Source organism: Odocoileus virginianus, chromosome 6 (assembly GCF_023699985.2).
Source record: "Odocoileus virginianus isolate 20LAN1187 ecotype Illinois chromosome 6, Ovbor_1.2, whole genome shotgun sequence".
NCBI lineage: Eukaryota > Metazoa > Chordata > Mammalia > Artiodactyla > Cervidae > Odocoileus > Odocoileus virginianus.
This window is the reverse complement of record NC_069679.1, coordinates 75,548,344-75,566,299: the sequence shown is the minus strand read 5'-3', so window position 1 is coordinate 75,566,299 and position 17,956 is coordinate 75,548,344. Positions and strand designations below refer to the sequence as shown.

Below are 17,956 nucleotides of genomic sequence, written 5' to 3'. Positions count from 1 at the left end.
GTGGTCAGATTAACTGTTGTGTTCTCACATTCTGAATAGTCCTCTTTTGTTCCCAAACGAAAGTTAACTTATTCATTTAATCATTCAACAGTTTATTTGTTGAGAGCCTGCTATTACCTGGCAGTATTCTAGGCACTGAAGATACTATAAATGAACCAACAATCCAAGTGCCTGGTCTCATGCAGCTTATATTCTAGTGGGGGAGGCAGATGGAAATAAAGTAAACATCGTATTTCATAGAATCTAAATTGTCATCAACTATAAGATGTACTGTTATTTTATATACCACCAAGAAAGGAAAGAATACCTAAGAGAGGCTAAAAAAGAGACCCCCCACACACTCATGAAACTGGGACCCCAAAAACCTGCACCTTCAGTGAGAAGAGAAACAAGGAAAGAGATCGTTCCACACAGAGAAGGACCTGAGGGCAGCTTGAATGTCTCAGCCTTGGCACTGAGCGAGGTGGGGGAAGAACACCTCCCCTGAGAATGTGAGCCAGAAGTCTGTCGTCTGAACTCACTCTTCCAGTGTGACCTAAACAAAACTCTTAGACACAACTCAGTTCAAGTCGCCTCAGTTGGTGGCATTCCCAGGCCCTGGCAGAAGCAAATGCAAATCCCCTGAGGAGGGATTCTGTGTCATTCCAGGCCCCAGACAGTTTTAAGACAGCAGCAGTTTTTAGGACATCCTGTATATCAACTGTATTAAAGTCAGAAAACAAAAATATGTCTTGCAATCAACAAAAAATATGGTACATAATATGTCAAGCAGTCATAAGTGCAGTGTAGAAAAATGAAGCAGCGTAAGGGTGTAAAGAGATGGGCCAGGGAGAGGAAGCATCCCCGAAAGTGATGGGTGAGCAGAAGGCAGGAAGGAAGGAAGCAGGCCCTGAGGACCCGGGGGAGGAGAATTCCAGCCTGAGGCCCTGTCGTTGTTTCTGTTTAGTCGCTGAGTCGTCTGACCCTTCTGGACCCCATGGACTGTGGCTGGCCAGGCTCCTCTGTCCATGGGGTTCTCCAGGCAAGAATACTGGAGTGGTTAGCCATTTCCTTCTCCAGGGGGTCTTCCCAACCCAGGGATCAAACCCACATCTCCCGCATTGGCAGGTGGAGGCCATAGCACACCCCAGTTCCTTGGGTGAGGGAGAGTTGAGGTGTTTGAGGACTCAAGAGAGTGAAGCGGCCACTGTGACTGGAGTGGACTGGGGAAGGCCAGAGATCATTCTCGGAGATAAAGTCAGAGTGCAGAGGGCCTTAGGGTTCCACGGGACAGGCTTGGCTATAGAGGCTGTGCGTGCAGAGGGAAAGGCCCAGTCCCTGCATCAAGCTCACCTCCTAGGAGAGGGGGCAGTTAGCAAGTGGTGTTAAGGAGCCAAAATGGACTCTGACTTCTGGGTTTAAGAGCATAGAAGAGACTCACAGCCTAGAGCAGTTTACACTTTACACAGGATGATCAACCGCAGCTCTGATCTTCATAGTAACTGCCTCTTGTTTGTTCCGAGGTAAATTGGAGTGACTTAGATATTCTAAACGATGGCTGTTTTATCTGAAGAAGAACTGATTTATAACTAGGAGTGATTTTTCTTGTTTATGTTCAGAAAGAAAGAAGAAAAACTAATGAACTCCAAAGTAAACCCTCTGTTTCCCCACGCAGTTTATAGTGTTGGTTCCCAGTCATTTACTCAGCCTTTCTGAGGACATGGCAATACCCTAAAGCAACAGCTCTCAAAGCTTTACACTCTTAGAAATTACTGAGGACCTTAAAAGAGTTTTTATTTATGTGACTTACATCTATCAATGCTCACCATACTAGAAATTAAAACTGCAAAATTAAAAAAAATAGTTATTCATTCATTTAAAATAACAGTAAGGAACTCATTACATGTTAATATAAATAACTTGTCTTTAATGAAAAACAACTTGTTTCTGAAGAAAAATAGTTTAGTGAGAAGACAGACGCTGTAAATCTCTTTAATGTCTGTGTTAACAAAAGACAGTTGGATTCTCAGATCTGCTTCTGCGTTCATTCTGTTGTGATATCATATGTCAGGTAGTGTCTGGAAAATGCTTAACAAGATGAAAAAAGGCAAACAATATTTTAGAATTTTTATGAAAAGGGTTTGACTTCACAGACTGCCCTGAAAGAGGAGTCTTAAGGATGCCAGCGGTCCCCAGACCGCACTTTGATAACTGCTTCTCTAAAGACTCCACCTCACAATTTGATGGCAACAGATTTTCAAGAGGCCTGGGATATTGCACTATAGCCCTGGCATTTAACTCCACTTTCTAGTCTCTCCAAAGCCAGAAGAAATGGAGGAGAGATTACGTTATTATTCCCTTGCTTCTTTAAAATTAGCTATTGTAATAGTTGTATTTGAAGTCTTTGGGAGAATAGACTAATATGCTTTTTTAAAAAGTGGGCTTCCCTGGTGGCTCGGTGGTAAAGAATCTGAGTGCCAGTGCAGGAGACACGGGCTCTATTCCTGATCTGGGAATTAGTGCTTCGGAGCAACTAAGCCCCTGTGCCACAGCTACTGAGCTTGCACTCCAGAGCCCAGGAGCTCCAGCTGCTGAGCCCACGAGCAGCAACCACTGAGGGGGGGGGTGGGGACCACGGACGCTGTTGCCTTGCTAATCAGTCTGCACTTCCTTTCTATTGTGATCAGTTTCGGGCTTAGGTGGGACCTCCTCCATTTACTTCTAAGGGCAGCTTTCTGTGTAGAACAGGACTGGGATTCCAGCCCCTCTTTTGTTGAAATTCTGGTTGGAGCAAATGGCATGGGTCCCAGAGTGGGGAATAAAAACCAGACCTGCAGTCCATCTCAGACAACTGAGCCGTGTATTTTACTATGGTTCTCGGGTCCTGGGACCTGGCGTTGTCAGTGCTGGGTCCTCACATGATATCACTGCTTCACTGTGGGCCATTTCAGCCCAGGGCACTGGTCAGCTGAAATGACAGTGGACCTAACTGCCAGAGGAAAGCAGGGGTTGGGGGTGCCCTTTGAAGACTTTTCTTTCTTTTTGAGTTTCTCCAGGACTACTGTACCTTTTAGAAGAGTCCTTGAGGGGAATTCCGTGGCAGTCCAGTGGTCAGGTCTCCATTCATGTTGTTATTGCCAAGGACCTGGGTTCAGTCTCTGGTCAGAGAACTAAGATTCCAGAAGCCACATAGCATGGCCAAAAAAAAAAAGAGTCCGTGAATTGACATGCTGTCTTCTTCTGGGAGGTCACAGATGGTGTCTCCAGTGACAGAGGATGCCACAGAAGATAAGCAGAAGGCAGCTGGTGCCGGGGAGGCTCAGGCCTCGGTGGAACAGGAATTGCTGTCTGCAGACCAGACCCAGATCCTCAGCAAGGTTGGGAGCACATTCTCTCTCTCTCTCTGAAAAGCACATGTTTGGACGCCTTTGGATAGATTGGAATTAGAAAGCACTGTCATCTCACGTTTAGTTATATGGGGAACAATCATGTGTATCATTCCCAGGCCCATCACTGTACTAGTACCCAGTAAGCATCTGTTAAAAAAATGAAGGGTTATAATGAATGTTCTCTAAAATGCTCTCTAAAATCCTCTCCATCTGAGGAGGCCTTAACCCATTGGATTATGTATTAGTCTCAGTTTTCTTGTGGTAGATCTACTTGGGATTTATGGTAAAGATTCCATAGAAGTGGTACTGATAGCAGTGGTCTCCCTGCCTTGGAGGGAAGGGTTGTTTGTATCATTATTAACATATACATTATGTATAATGTATACATATATGCAGAATACATTATGTATAATATATACATAGTAACATATACAGAATAACAAATGGTGTTGGTGTCAGTAAAGACAATGCCAGGCATTATAATTACATTTGTATCATGCTTTATCATTTACAAAGCATTTTTTTTTCTATTTATTTTTTTATTTAATTTTTACTGGAGTATAGTTGATTTACAATCTTGTGCGAGTTTCAGGTGTATAGCAAGGTGAATCAGTTATACTAAGATATATATCCCCTCTTTTTTTTTGGTTGCAACGTGATTTTTTTTTTTTCATTTATTTTTATTAGTTGGAGGCTAATTGCTTTACAGTATTGTAGTGGTTTTTGTCATACATTGACATGAATCAGCCATGGAGTTACATGTATTCCCCATCCCGATCCCCCCTCCCACCTCCCTCTCCACCCGATCCCTCTGGGTCTTCCCAGTGCACCAGGCCCGAGCACTTGTCTCATGCATCCAACCTGGGCTGGTGATCTGTTTCACCCTAGATAATATACATGTTTCAATGCTGTTCTCTTGAAACATCCCACCCTCACCTTCTCCCACAGAGTCCAAAGTCTGTTCTATACATCTGTGTCTCTTTTTCTGTTTTGCATATAGGGTTATCGTTACCATCTTTCTAAATTCCATATATATGTGTTAGTATACTGTAATGGTCTTTATCTTTCTGGCTTACTTCACTCTGAATAATGGGCTCCAGTTTCATCCATCTCATTAGAACTGATTCAAATGAATTCTTTTTAATGGCTGAGTAATATTCCATGGTGTATATGTACCACAGCTTCCTCATCCATTCGTCTGCTGATGGGCATCTAGGTTGCTTCCATGTCCTGGCTATTATAAACAGTGCTGCGATGAACATTGGGGTGCACGTGTCTCTTTCAGATCTGGTTTCCTCAGTGTGTATGCCCAGAAGTGGGATTGCTGGGTCATATGGCAGTTCTATTTCCAGTTTTTTTAAGAAATCTCCACACTGTTTTCCATAGTGGCTGTACTAGTTTGCATTCCCACCAACAGTGTAAGAGGGTTCCCTTTTCTCCACTCCATTTTTATCCAACAACATTTCATTTACCCCTGAGAACAACCCAGTGAGATAGGTACTATTATGTTGCCATTTTACAGATGAGGAAACTGTGGTTAAGAGCTATTATTGACTTTACTAAGTCTATGCAGCTAATAAGTTGCAAGCTAAATCTTTGTTTAACCTTCTGGAAAAGGAAGGACTCATTTAAGGAAGTTAGTCAAAGTCTGGTTTAACTCATTTAATAGTGGTGATAAGAGCTGAAGGACTCTCTAGAAACAGATATTATGAGAATATAATCTGGGAGGATTACAGCATTCATGTATTCATTGATTCATTTATTTCTTGCAAATATCATTCTGACTCCTTGACTGGAGCCACTGATGTGAGCTGTCTCACTGTTGGGTGCTTCCGTGTTGGCAGTAGGTGTGCACTCTCCTTGAGTTGCCTGCCAACTGCTTGGAGAAGGAGCAGGAGATTAAGGCACGATGGTGTGAAATAGGGGAATGCTAATCTGAGTGATGTGAAGTGAAACCCACTAGGGAGAGGCCGCCGGCTCCTGCTCTGGATCACTGAGGGCTGGGAGTATCGATTGACATTTGCACTCTTCTATGCAAGTCAGATGTCTGGCAATGGGTATGCTTAAATGCAAATCCTGGGGCTGGTCTAAGGTGAGCTTGTGATTATTTATAGAACATTGTTGGTGGATGAGACAGCCTGTGTCGGGTGAGACATCCAGGGTGTGCCATGGGTGAGAGATGGGGACAAAGGAAGCCAGAGTAGGAGCCAGGTTCTCTCTCTGCAGTACTTTGGTGGACTGATTGACAGTGATCTGGAAATAACCCCTGGATGGAAATTGTAGCAGGAGGACGTGCGGTTGAGTGAAGGCCCAGACGCACGAGCTGTCCTGAGAGGAGCTGTGGGGAGGGTCTGTGCAGGCGTGGCCAAGAAACACTGTGGATGGGAAAGTCAGTAGCGAACCTTGAGGAGGTTTGTGCGCCAGGTTTGTATGAAGAGTCTGAAGTGCGAAAGTAGCAAAAAGCTGGAGAGAACATTTCATGTTCTCTAATTAGGGAACATGTTGGTAGCATGAAAATAAAAGTGGGTAGAGTTTATTACAACCTGTGGCTGGAGGAGAGAAGAGGAACGTCGACCAACGGGAGTCAGGAGACTTGAGTTGGGAGAGTGGAGGTAATAATAATAAGGCAGGGCCGGCAGGCTTCAGTTGGAAAGAGGCTAATAGGAACCTGCCTTTGTATATGTCCTGTGACCAGAACTCTCTTGTGCAGATGGCCAAGTACCATGGCCCACAAAGGTCTGGGGACATCGTGATGATCCAGTCTGAGCACACAGGAGCTGTTGATATTCTGTCAGCTGATTTGGAATCTGCAGACCTGCTGGGGGACCATAGAGGAGGTGAGACTTTGGGGGCATGGAATGTGTTTCTGTTTTGTTCCTATAGGTACTTAAAGAAGGGCAGGCAGATAGATGGAAGGAAGGAGAAAGCATAAGATTACATGTGACAAAAAGAGGAAAAACAACCAGTGTCTGAATACTGCATTCTGAATAGAGTAGGCTCTATTCAGTTTATATATTATATATATATGGTACTCTATTCACTGTATATCTATATCTATATATAGATATATATAGATATGTCTGGTATTCCATCCTGGTGTGTGTGTGGGGGTGTGTGTGTATAGATAAATATATATATATATTTATTTATAATTAAGTTTAAAAGAGACCTGTTTCTTGAACTGAGCAGCTGACCCACCTCAGGACAATGCTCCCTCCTTCCTTGTGAACGGAAGTCAAGGAAGCCAGTAGGAAGAGCGTCTTTGACTGTGACCACCTCCCCTAAGCAAAAGGCTGGGTGTGGCAGTGTTTGCTCAGAGTTTCTTTCTCAGTAGTAAGTGGCCTGTCCTTTCAGTCTCCCCGCCTCTGATGGCTCCTCCGTGCATCTGGACCTTTGCCAAGATGAAGGAATTCAAGAGCAAGCTGGGCAAGGAGAAGAACAGCCGTCTGGTGGTGAAGCGGGGGGAGGTGGTGACCATCCGGGTGCCGACCCACCCAGAAGGGAAGCGAGTCTGCTGGGAGTTTGCGACCGATGACTATGACATTGGCTTTGGAGTTTACTTTGACTGGACCCCAGTAACCAGCACCGACATAACGGTGCAAGTCAGTGATTCCAGTGAGGATGAGGACGAAGACGAGGAAGACGACGAGGCGCTCGAAGGTACGTTGAACATAATTTGCGGTCTCCTTTCCAAGTTCAGCCTAATTTCTAGTGACCACCAGGTGATCACTTCCTGCCTTGTACCAGTCCTCCTGTTTCTGAGAATGCAGGCAGAGAATCCCTTTCAGCTTTGCAAGCCAAGTTGAGTGATGCAGGCTGAAGTCAGACCCTCAGATAACGTTCTGGTGGTGTAGCAGTGATGCCTTAGAGGAAGGCTTCTGTTCTTTTTAATAGGTACCTGGCTGTGTTGCCCCCCAGGATCTCCTGGGGACAGGGGTGGGTTGGGGGCAGGGAAAGGGGTGTTGTAGAGGCAGTGTTTTTCAGACCACATATGTAAACCTGAGATTATTTTATACTTCTCTCTTAGGGATATTTATATATCTTTCTCTGTGGGATATTTACATTTCTTCTTGGTCTGGAACCAAGCTGAGTGACTGCAGTTTGCCAAACATACCCATTCTCTCCTCCTTCCAGACCGTCACAGCTGGCTGACTACTGTTTACTTCTTCCTTTGTGCCCAGAGCAGTTTTAAAAATAGTCTCTGTGCTATGTTCCAGTCCTTACTCTCAATAGCCCTAAGGCTGCCCTTTTTTTTTTTGTTTTTAAATAAGCATTAGCCTTATTCCTTGATTTTCCCATACCATCTTACAGTCAACCCCTTAACTTGCTTCTTCAAGTCTATATGGAAGCCTGCATGTATTCAAGAAGGAGGAGAACCTAGGATTTTATCTGCTGCTCCTCAGGGGACCAGTAGGGGTTTGGGGGTCACTTGCTATAGCACCTTTACCTGAATTTCCTACTTCCTTTAGCTAGTTTTTCACTTGTTGAATCTGCCCTTCTAAATATCTTGCTCTCCCCCTTGGAAATTTCCAGATACTCCTTGGAAATTTTCAGATGCTCCTGGAGCTAGGAAGGCTCTGTAAGGCTAAATCATTGTTTCTCAGTGCAAATACTGTTGGCATTTGGAAGGAAACACTTCTTTTTTGAGAAGGTACTATCCTGACGTTTAGCACTCCTGAGCCCTTGAGCACTAAATGCCGGTATCACCCACTGGTCACTCCGATGGCCTAGTTGGAGGCCACCAGACATTTCCAAATGCCCCGTTGCGGGGGAAGCCACCGGGTTGTTACCTGGTTCATCTTCTCACCTTCAGGCAGGCCTCTTTGGTCTCCGAATTCATAGCCGAACACTCTGCCCTTTGCTCATGCAGACCCCGTCCCAGCTGGAGACGTGGAGCGAGGCTCTAGGAGCTCCCTGAGGGGCCGCTACGGGGAGGTCATGCCCGTGTACCGCCGGGACAGCCACCGAGACGTGCAGGCCGGCAGCCACGACTACCCCGGCGAGGGCATCTACCTGCTGAAGTTCGACAACTCCTACTCCCTGCTGCGCAACAAGACTCTCTACTTCCACGTCTACTACACGAGCTGAAGGCCCACCGGGACGGGACGCCGGTGGCGTGCGCTGGCTGGAGCAGGCTGCCGGCTGGGGCCTCTTGTCCTGGATAGGCAAGGGCTCCAAGCTGAGCGTGGGGCACCCGACCCTCACGCCCTGCCTGGCGGGCCTGACTGTTGACCCCATCCATGTAGCTTTGCCCCGTCCTTGGCTTCTGCAGATGGTGGCTTGGTACCCCTGCTCTGTGGTCCCTGACTCATGCTCTTGTTGCTTCCGACTCCAGCAAAATCTCTCTGCGGAGGACACCCATCAGGCCAAAAGCCTAAGAGGAAGTTGGGTGTTGCCTTTTCAAAATAGGTTTGTTTTGGTTCCAGGTGTATGCTTTCAGCTGCTGTGCTCTCCTCTTCCAGAGCCTTCACGCAGGCGAGTTTAGTGGCCACCCACTCTCTTCACTTTTCGGAAGGACTGAAAGAGGGAACAGCACACTGTCCGTGAAGGAGCCCAGTCTTGGGGACGCAGAAAGCTCTGGCCAGCCTCTCACCACTGCCGTATTCCCGCCTGCTGGTTCTTCCCGTTTTCTAGCACGGGCTGGGAGCCCTCACTGCCTCTGAGGGCGTGGTGATTTCACCCTGCCTCTCTCCTTCTCTCCTCTTTTCCCTTATCTAAGTCTGTGTCCCTGCCATCACAGCAAGAACTTCCATGCAGTCCAAAGTGATGATCCCTGTAGTCTAAGCTCTTCTGGGAAGCAAAACTGCCTCCATCACTTCCTGTTTCAAGAGGCGGTGTCCCTTTCCAAGGGTCCTGGGGGTGGAAGGGGGAAAGGGTGGAAATTAGGTACTGGATTGATCTCAGATGCCACATCTCTGGAAGTCAAGTGTTACTAAATGATTTTTATGTATAATCAAAGAAGGAGGGGGAGATCATCTGAGAGAAGAGGTTAAAAAACAAAACAACACTCCAGATTCCCTACCGCTTTTTTTTTCTTTTCAGTCTTTAGAAAAGCGGTGATATTTAGAAATTTTGCTTTGGGACCAGTCAGTTTTCCTAAGTTTCTAGATGTCTAGGTTGCTTGCATTCAGGGCTGCAGGCTTTTGGTGCTCAAAGTCTCGAAGAGGAGGTGGTCATGAAGCTTCACTGCTGCTGCTGGTCGGCTTTGTTCTTTTACCAGGCTGAAGCCTGTACGTTCCCTGGGGACGGCCTTTTCCACGCCATGAAGCTGGCGTGCTGCGGGAGCTGCGTCCCGTGTCCCCAGAGGCACGTGGTAGCCCAGCCCCCTCCCCACGGCCTAGGAGGAGGCAGAGCAGGGACCACTGCGACCTCTGTACCTCCTCCTCTCTTATTCTTTGCTTCAAGCCTGTTACTACTGCCTTAGAATTCCGAGGAAGAATTAGATTTATTTATTACTTTTATTTATTGTTAAAGCCACATTTCACTTCGCCTTTGAAACAGTTCCTGTTTCGCAGAAGGCTTTCACCTGCTCTGAGCCACCGAGGCCCCCTCTCCTGTGGAGTCTAAGATGCAGATTTCGGGCGAAGTCAGGGAGGGCTGACGTTCCACTACCATGGGGTCAGTCCCTGTGAGGCTCTGGGAGGGGCCTGCCCCTCCTGAGATGGACGGATGACGCCCCCCACCCCCAGCCTGCTGCCCCCAGCACTCCCTGCGAGGAGCTCTAGGTTGTGAGGGAATCCGCCCGTTTGCCCAGGATTGAGTGAGTGTAGAGGACTTGACCAGCCAACCAGAGGCATCCCGTGATGCCAGGACTGCCAAGTCCTCCACCTGCTCCTCCACTCTGAGGAGTCAGCTGCGTCACGATGCTTCCTTTGGCTCCTTCCTTCCCTGTGTGGGAGCCTCACACCACGCCTCCCCTCTGCACAGAAGCAGAAACTCAGCGACCAGGGCTCCTCACGACGGGTCCGTGGCGGCACCTGTGTCACGAACAAAGGGCGCTAGAGCCACACCTTCTGCTTCTCTGGGAGCACAGCCCCAGGTGGGAGAGGAGGCCGGGGACTGCTGTAGCATCCCTCCTCCTCCAAGCGGCCTCATACCTCCATTACTTTACGTCTGAGTGCTTTCTGTAGAGGGTTATACACTGGCCCACATTGCCATGCCCTGTAAGAAGTTAGGAACTATTCGAGTGACTGCCTGTTGGGGCACTGAAAGCAAACTCGCTGTGCGGCCATCACATCAGGTAGCTGTGTGATCATCACTGAAATTGAATCATGCCTTAGCTAAGTGAATAGAATATTTATAAAATAATTTTCTACTGAGCTCTTCTCCAGTCAGCTAAAGCCTGGCTTATTTTTCCTGTTTATTGTTAACTTCTGACTTTCTCTTAAGACGGAGCTGTCGGGTCATAGGAGGCTCCCTGGGATGACACTTCCTGTTGTTGATTTTTGCCACGAGAGTCTCTGTATCCTTCTTTTCTTTAGAATCCTAGTTCTGTTGCATCAGGGAAGCCTGAGGGACTTGTTCCCATCGCCTCAGTGTGCCTCTTATTTGTCTGGTCACTTTTGAAGTCCTGGACATTGTTATATTTCATTCTGTACCGGTGTTTCGTTAACAGTCAGTGCTGCTTTGATCCATTCACACACAGACACAAAAATAGCTAAAAAAAAAAAGATATTTTCACATCTAATGAATTTACTATCCCATATTAAGTCATCTGAAATTATTGAACTTTAGGGACAAAATATTACTTATAAAACTCATGTAATTACTGAGAATTTCAAGGTCTGGCAAATCCTAAGAGGTAGTCACTTCCTTAGTCTCTGTCTCAGTTTACAGAACCAAACAATGAAATGAAAATTACTTGCTTTTACCTTCACCCTGTTCTTTAGAGCATAAATATTAACGTACAATGGAAAGAAAGTACTTCACAGTAGGAGAGACTGGAATTCTCTCCACAAGGTGGCCAAGTTCTTAAGTTTCTTTGGTTTATTTAGTTTTGCTACTTTGTTGAGAGATGGGGCTTTTAGAAAGTTTAGGGTATTAATTTTTCTCAACATTTTATTATGAAAAATTCTCAGCAAACAACATTTAAAAGAAGTATAGTATAAGCACCCTTATGTATATCTATCACATAGATTTTAAAATTATAAACTGTTAACTTTTAAACAAAGGTGATTCTGCCATTCTGTTCCTGTCAAAAGTATTCCCTTCTTTTTCCTTCACAGACATCAGCTCTCCAGTGTCAGAGAGCTCCTGGTTTTTAGCAGACTCAGCTCATTCAGTGCCAGTTAACTGGGGAGGTGATCCTCGTGAAAATGTTTCCTGTTTTCCATCTTTCAGAACTCATGCTGTATTTCCCCTTCCCTTAGGCTCTGAAAGCTAATGTTTTCTTCTCTTTCTGGCATATCAGAGTGAAGGTAATTGTGAAACTGCTTTCCTCGGAAGGACTTTTTTCTGATCTCTGTTCTTTCCAACATATCCTCAGGACTGAAATTACACTTGGATCCTCAGACATAATGTAGCTTTAAAATGGAAGTAGGCAGTAACTTGAAATTAGGCCATTCTTAGTTGTTTTTTTTTTTTTTTCTTAAATTGATTCATGCACTTTAAAATATTTTTTATCTGTTATTTAGGAAAAAAAACTTATACTTTTAAAAAGTATATATTGTCCCTTATAATATATATATGGAAGAGTTTTAACTGAAAGCTTCCTGAAAGCTATCTTAATCAGTGGGTTTAGATATTATTGTAAAACATCATTTATAGAAAGTTCCTGTATGTTTTTGATGAGCCCTATCCAGTCCCTCTTTGAAAGAAATTAGGTGAAACCCAAACCCAACGTATTTTTATGTTTATTTTAAGACCACTTTTCTGCAGAAGGTTGCCTTTTAACCCCAAAGTATAAGGTTCTAAGGCACAGAGCTGAGTGACCCCTAACATTTAAACAAAAGGCTATTGTTTTAGATGAAGGGATAGGAGTGAAAAGGTTTGTGCAGCTTGAGAACTGCGTTTTTTTTTTTTTTTTTTTTTTAACATTGATAGTAAGGAATGAAAACGAGAGAAAGAGAGAAAAGCTATCAAATGTATCCCAGAATCTTGCTCATAATTCTGATTCTGTGTAGTTCTTTAGTTTGCATTTCATCCATTAGAATTTGTCTTTTGGCCAGAAACCTCACTGGTTCTCACTGTGCTTGTTGGAGACATCCCAAACTCACTTTACTTTCTTTTCCAACAAGATCGGCTTTAGAAATATTTTTGAGTAGGTCTCCTCTGCTAAGGGTAACCCTGACCTGAGGATTGATTTCACCTCTATACCCTGTGGGACTTGCGGGTCCAGCACCATGGAAAAAGATGGTGACTTTAGAAAGGCCAGGAGGAGTTCCTGCTATGTCTCCGTAGCCCCAATTGGTTTTGACTATGGCCAAAAAGGGATGAAACAGATTCATTTTGACCAACATCCTGGAATAGCCTCAAGCCACAAAACTTTTTGTGAACGAGCTGTGTCCTCTGTAGGCTGACCTCCCTGTGAGGGGTAGGAATCTCATTCCATCTGTGTGGGCCAAGTCATACACACAGTCAGTGGGACCAACAGACAGATACAATTTGGTCTTCCTTTTAAAGCCTCCATTTAGAATCTCTCCTGGGTCAAAAACGTTCACACCAACCTCTTTAGTCTCTTTCCACCTAGCCAAAAGCATAGACCCTTTGGAAGCCTGAATTTGCTAGAAGCAGAAAGGGCACCGACTCTATAGACTCTCAGTGGTTGAAAAGAGTTGGAAAGTGAGTTTCTGTATGAAGGAAGGTGGTCTCATTTTTTGTGGTGAGGGGTAGCTTGTTAAGGGATTCATGCTCTTTAGAGAGCAAGTCCTTGTATTCATTGTATCTGATTGTGCTCACGGAGCCATGATCATGATTCTTTGGGGAGTAAGTAGGGGATGGGTGTTTAAAACTAGTCACAAGTTGGGTGCTTCCCAGCAACCCAGTATATGGTGAGTGTCCCTATGACCAAAGCCCCAGTTTTCATGCACATGGGATCCTGTCCCTAGGCCCTCATTTCCAGACAGCTGAGAGACACAGAGAGGGGCTAGACCCCCTCCGCTTCTCTTATTTATGGTAGTGTTTTGCAATTGGCAGCATGATAGCCAAGTTTACATAATTAACCAGAATTAGATAATAGTGTGAGCTGAGTAGATAAGCTGATCAACCTTGGCTGGAAGTAGGGCTGGGGAGGGCGTATGACTTGGAGCCCCACATTGGGGTAGCTGCGTGGGTGACTCCTGTGTGACTGTGCAGTTGGAACTCGTTAACCTCGCCGAGTGAGTGAAGAGGATGTGACGATGCTATGCTGATGAGGACGACACACTAATTGAGTTGGCTGGGAAACAGAGCAAGGCCTCCATCTACAGGCACTAGACCCTGTCACCAGCTGTGTGTGCAATCTCAGTGTGAGGTGGCAGCTCTGCAGGTTCTGAGTCTGGCTTCAGGGCCCACTAAGAGGCCAGTCTAATGTGGGCATGACTCTGGCCTTCCTCAAAGGAGAACCTCCTGAGAGTCGGTTCCCAGCGGCCTCTTTTCTGGGAATGGGCAGCAGCACCCCGGCAAGAGCTGCTTTGGTTCATTTGGTACCTGGGTACCCATTACCTGGTTATGGTCGGTGTCACCCACTTGTTCTGTCCAGCCAGTCCAGCGCCTGCGGGTACATCTTTGACATTTACCCAGTTATTTAGGTAGTGAGGTTAGGGCAGGATCTGGGACCCAAAGGGAGAGAGAAACTTTGCTAAGTATTGCCAGATTTCAGAAGTCACCACTCCCTCTGGGGTGCTGCACTGTCCCTCTTGAACCAAGAAGGCCAGACAGAGCCCATCCTATCTTAAGTCTCCTCACCAATCTAAGAAAATGCAATTAATTGCCTAAAGCCTTGTTACTGGGGGTTCACTTACAAACAGCAGTGTCCTCAGAAACTAAGTCCAAAGGCACAAGACTCCGGCTTTGAAATGATCTGTAGTCCCAGTCACTGGTTTGAACTCCCAATCTGATTTCTTTCAGTCCCCCAGGTATAATTTCATGGCTCAATCAGAGTTGATTTCATGGCTCTTCTTCACTCTTAAAGAGATGAGGAAAATGTATGCCAGAAATCTAGAGATACAGGCTTTTGAAAAATTAAATTCCATAGTTTGCTGTCATTTTTAAGCAGATAGTTTTGACTCATCTGGGACCCAAAGGGTGAGAGAAACTTTGCTAAGTATTGTGTGGCCAGATTTCAGAAGTCACCGCTCCCTCTGCGGTGTTGCACTGTCCCTCCTGAACCAAGAAGGCCAGAGCGAGTCCCTCCTATCTTGAAGTCTTGTCACCAATCTAAGAAAATGCAGTTAATTGCCTAAAGCCTTGTTAGTGGGGGTTCATTTACAAACAGCAGATTCCTCAGAAACTTAAGTCTAAAGGCACAAGACTCTGGCTTTGAAATGATCTGTAGTCCGGGTCACTGGTTTGAACTCACCATCAAATCTAGAGATACAAGCTTTTGAAAAATTAAATTCCATAGTTCTCTGTCATTTTAAGCTGATAGTTTTCACTCATCTAGGGATAAAACATGTGAAATGGTTTCCAGGGGATCAAGTACATATATTTTCTGAATGTTCTGATACAGGGTCATGAACAACTATAAAGTTTTTGTTTGAAATATGATAGTATATGGGATAACAGAGGAGCCTTTAACTCACCATCAGGTAAAGGAGCTCTCTTCCTGAACCCTGTTCCTTACTCAGGTTTGAAATGCCTCATCTGTAATGCTACCTGTAGTTGATTATTACCGTTGGTTTTCAGGTTCAGTCAAGAATCATGTGGAAGACATTATCCTAATTCCTTCTCTCCTCTCCTAAGCAGCATATTTTACGGAGAAATTTCATACTAAAAACTCCACTAACATCCTTTACTGAAATGATTGTCCCGTAAATGATTTTTTTTTAAATTTAGTCAAGCTGAATTATTTCCATTTAGCTATGTTCAAGAGCAAGTAAAGTCTGGAGAAAGCAACTCAGTCCCCCATGGCTCTGGTGTACCCTTTTCCCTTAATAATGGGAAGTGTCCTGAAATCCCCTGAAGAAAGCTGCTTTGTAATCAAAGTGATGGATTATAAGAAAGCCAGACTTTGGATAAGGATAATTGGAATACAGGAGGTGTTTGAAGATCTCCTAAACTACTTTATGCCATTTAGCTTGTATTTCTGAAAGGCCTGCTTTGGTGCCTTGCACTGAGATCTATCAGTTGACTGAAAGATGATCATGCTTTCTTGATAAATATTTTTAAGCAACTGGCAACCACAAAGGCATTCTTTCCTTGTCATTCTAGATCATGCACTGATGCTATTACAAAAAGGGGTCTCAAAGGGAAACAGTCACAGCCTTTTCTTTAAAATACACGGTATCCCAAGCAATCATTTGTCGCAATCAACTAGTTTTTTTTTTTTTGCAATCAACTAGTTTTATGTGTTCCCTGTCATGACAAATGCTGTCAGCATCACCTATGATTTCTAAGAACTCTGAACCAAATTGTTATTTGTTATGTAATGCTGAGTGGTTTTCCCTTTAAAATACTGTATTTCCACCACCCCCGTGGCACTGAGTGTGTTGCCTGATACACAGAGGATCCTGAGCTATTGTTCCTGAAATAGCTCAGTTCTTGTGTTTTTATATTATGTAACCGTTTTGTGATGCTTTTGTGCATTCTTTGTCTTCTCTTCCGAATTTTGAAATCTGTCATAAATAAACTTTTTCACTATGCACCTGAAACATCTGAGTTATACTTTAATAACATTTTTTCTTCATCTCTCCTCTGCATCTTAAGAGGATAAGTATTCTTTAAATCTGATCTATTACTCTAAAAATTTAAGAAAAATTAATGAGAAAAAGTTACAAATGAGATTAATGATAGAGCCTTCACCTGCATTTAAATTTAAAATATGTATGTATTTGGCTGTGCTGGGTCTTAGGTGCTGAACGTGGACTTTCTCTAGTTGTGGCACACGGGCTTTGCATCGCCATGGCTTCTCTTGTCGCAGAGCACGAGCTCTAGGCCTGCGGGCTCAGTGGGTGTGGCACACAGGCTTAGCTGCTTCATGGCATGTGGGATCTTCCCAGACCAGGGGTAGAACCCAGGTCCCCTGCATTGGCAGGCAGATTCTTTAACTACTGGACTATCAGGGAAGTCTGCATTTAAATTTATAGCCAAGTATGAACTGGGATCTGGGCTTGGCCCAAGGGAAGAAAAGTTAAGAGTTGTCGTTTAGTCGCTAAGTCATGTCCAACTCTTTTTGCAACCCCGTGGACTGTAACCTGCCAGGGTCCTGTGTCTGTGGGATTTCCCAGGCAAGAATTCTGGAGTGGGTTGCCACTTCCTTCAACAGGAAGCTTCCTGACCTAGGGATTGAACCCGTGTCTCCTGCATTGGGAGGCAGATTCTTTACCACTCAGCCACCAAGGAAGCCCCTAAGTTTAGAGTGATGATTACAAAATAGAACATCATTTGTTTTGCTAGTATTTGATCCCCAGGGATGTACATTTTCCAGTGGGCTGACTCTATTCAAACTTGGAATCAGTACTTTGGACACCACAGTAATCATTTAACATAGTCTGGGTAATACTCAGCCTACTTTGATTTATGGAAATGATACCGTAAGATATCTTCGACATGCCTTATAATGCTGCCTCTGCACATCCTTGGTGTGTATTCCAGAACAGGAAGGACTCACATGTGACCAGAGGGGCACCATTAAATATTTTCTTAAGTGATACCTGTGGTCCTAAGATGAGCCTGTTGATTTTTCCCTGCTTTCTTTTGCCACATATATAACTTACTTTAAAAAAAAACAAAACCTGGTATTTTTATTTAATTCTTTTTGGCTGTGTTGGGTCTTCATTACGGCAGATTGTTGTGGTATGTGGGATCTTTCCTTGCAGTGAGAGGGCTTCCTCTAGTTATGGCACACGGGCTCAGTAGTTGTGACGTGTGGGCTTGCCCCACAGCATGTGGAATCTTGGCTTCCTTGACCAGCGTTAGAAGCTGGGCCCCCTACATTGGGAGCTTGGAGTCTTAGCCACTAGACCATCAGGGAAGTCCCTGGGGATCTTTAATGTGTTGTGTTTGGGTATGTCGAATATATTATGTCACTGATGACACAGAACGTATTGGAGATTATTTTCTAACATTTATTTTTCATAAATGGTTGTTTCTCATAGTTAAGCCATCTCCACTGAAATCAGGAAGCATATGAACAGGCATCTCTTTTTTTAATTAATATCATTTTCTACTGTGCTGGGTCTTCATTGCTGCTCACGGACTTTCTCTAGTTGTGGCGAGCAGGAGTTACTCTAGTTGTGGTGCTTGGGTTTCTCCCTGCAGTGGCTTCTCGTTTTGGAGCACAGGCTCTAGGCAGGCAGCCTTTCGTAGTTGTGAAGCGTGGGCTCAGTAGTTGCGGCTCCCAGGCCCTAGAGCACAGGCTTAATAGTTGTGGCTCACTGGCTTAGTTGCCCTGCGGCAAGTGGAATCTTCCCAGACCAGGGATCAAACCTCTGTCTCCTGCATTAGCGGGC

At 44.8% G+C, this 17,956-nt stretch overlaps 1 protein-coding gene across 3 annotated transcripts in view; it reads left to right on the top strand.

The window, feature by feature from the left end:
- TMED8 (transmembrane p24 trafficking protein family member 8) overlaps window positions 1–16,156 on the top strand; it is a 34,581-nt gene extending 18,425 nt beyond the window's left edge. The window contains exons 3-6 of one of the 3 annotated variants that reach the window (XM_070469681.1): window positions 3,227–3,356; window positions 6,079–6,205; window positions 6,723–7,028; window positions 8,239–16,156. In XM_070469681.1, the coding sequence (XP_070325782.1) occupies window positions 3,227–3,356; window positions 6,079–6,205; window positions 6,723–7,028; window positions 8,239–8,456 (781 nt within the window). In that variant the 3' untranslated portion in view covers window positions 8,457–16,156. Of the gene's footprint in view, window positions 1–3,226; window positions 3,357–6,063; window positions 6,206–6,722; window positions 7,029–8,238 lie in introns of all 3 variants that reach the window. The other 2 variants (XM_070469680.1, XM_070469682.1) reach the window with 2 other exon arrangements.
- The last annotated feature ends 1,800 nt before the right edge of the window (window positions 16,157–17,956 follow it).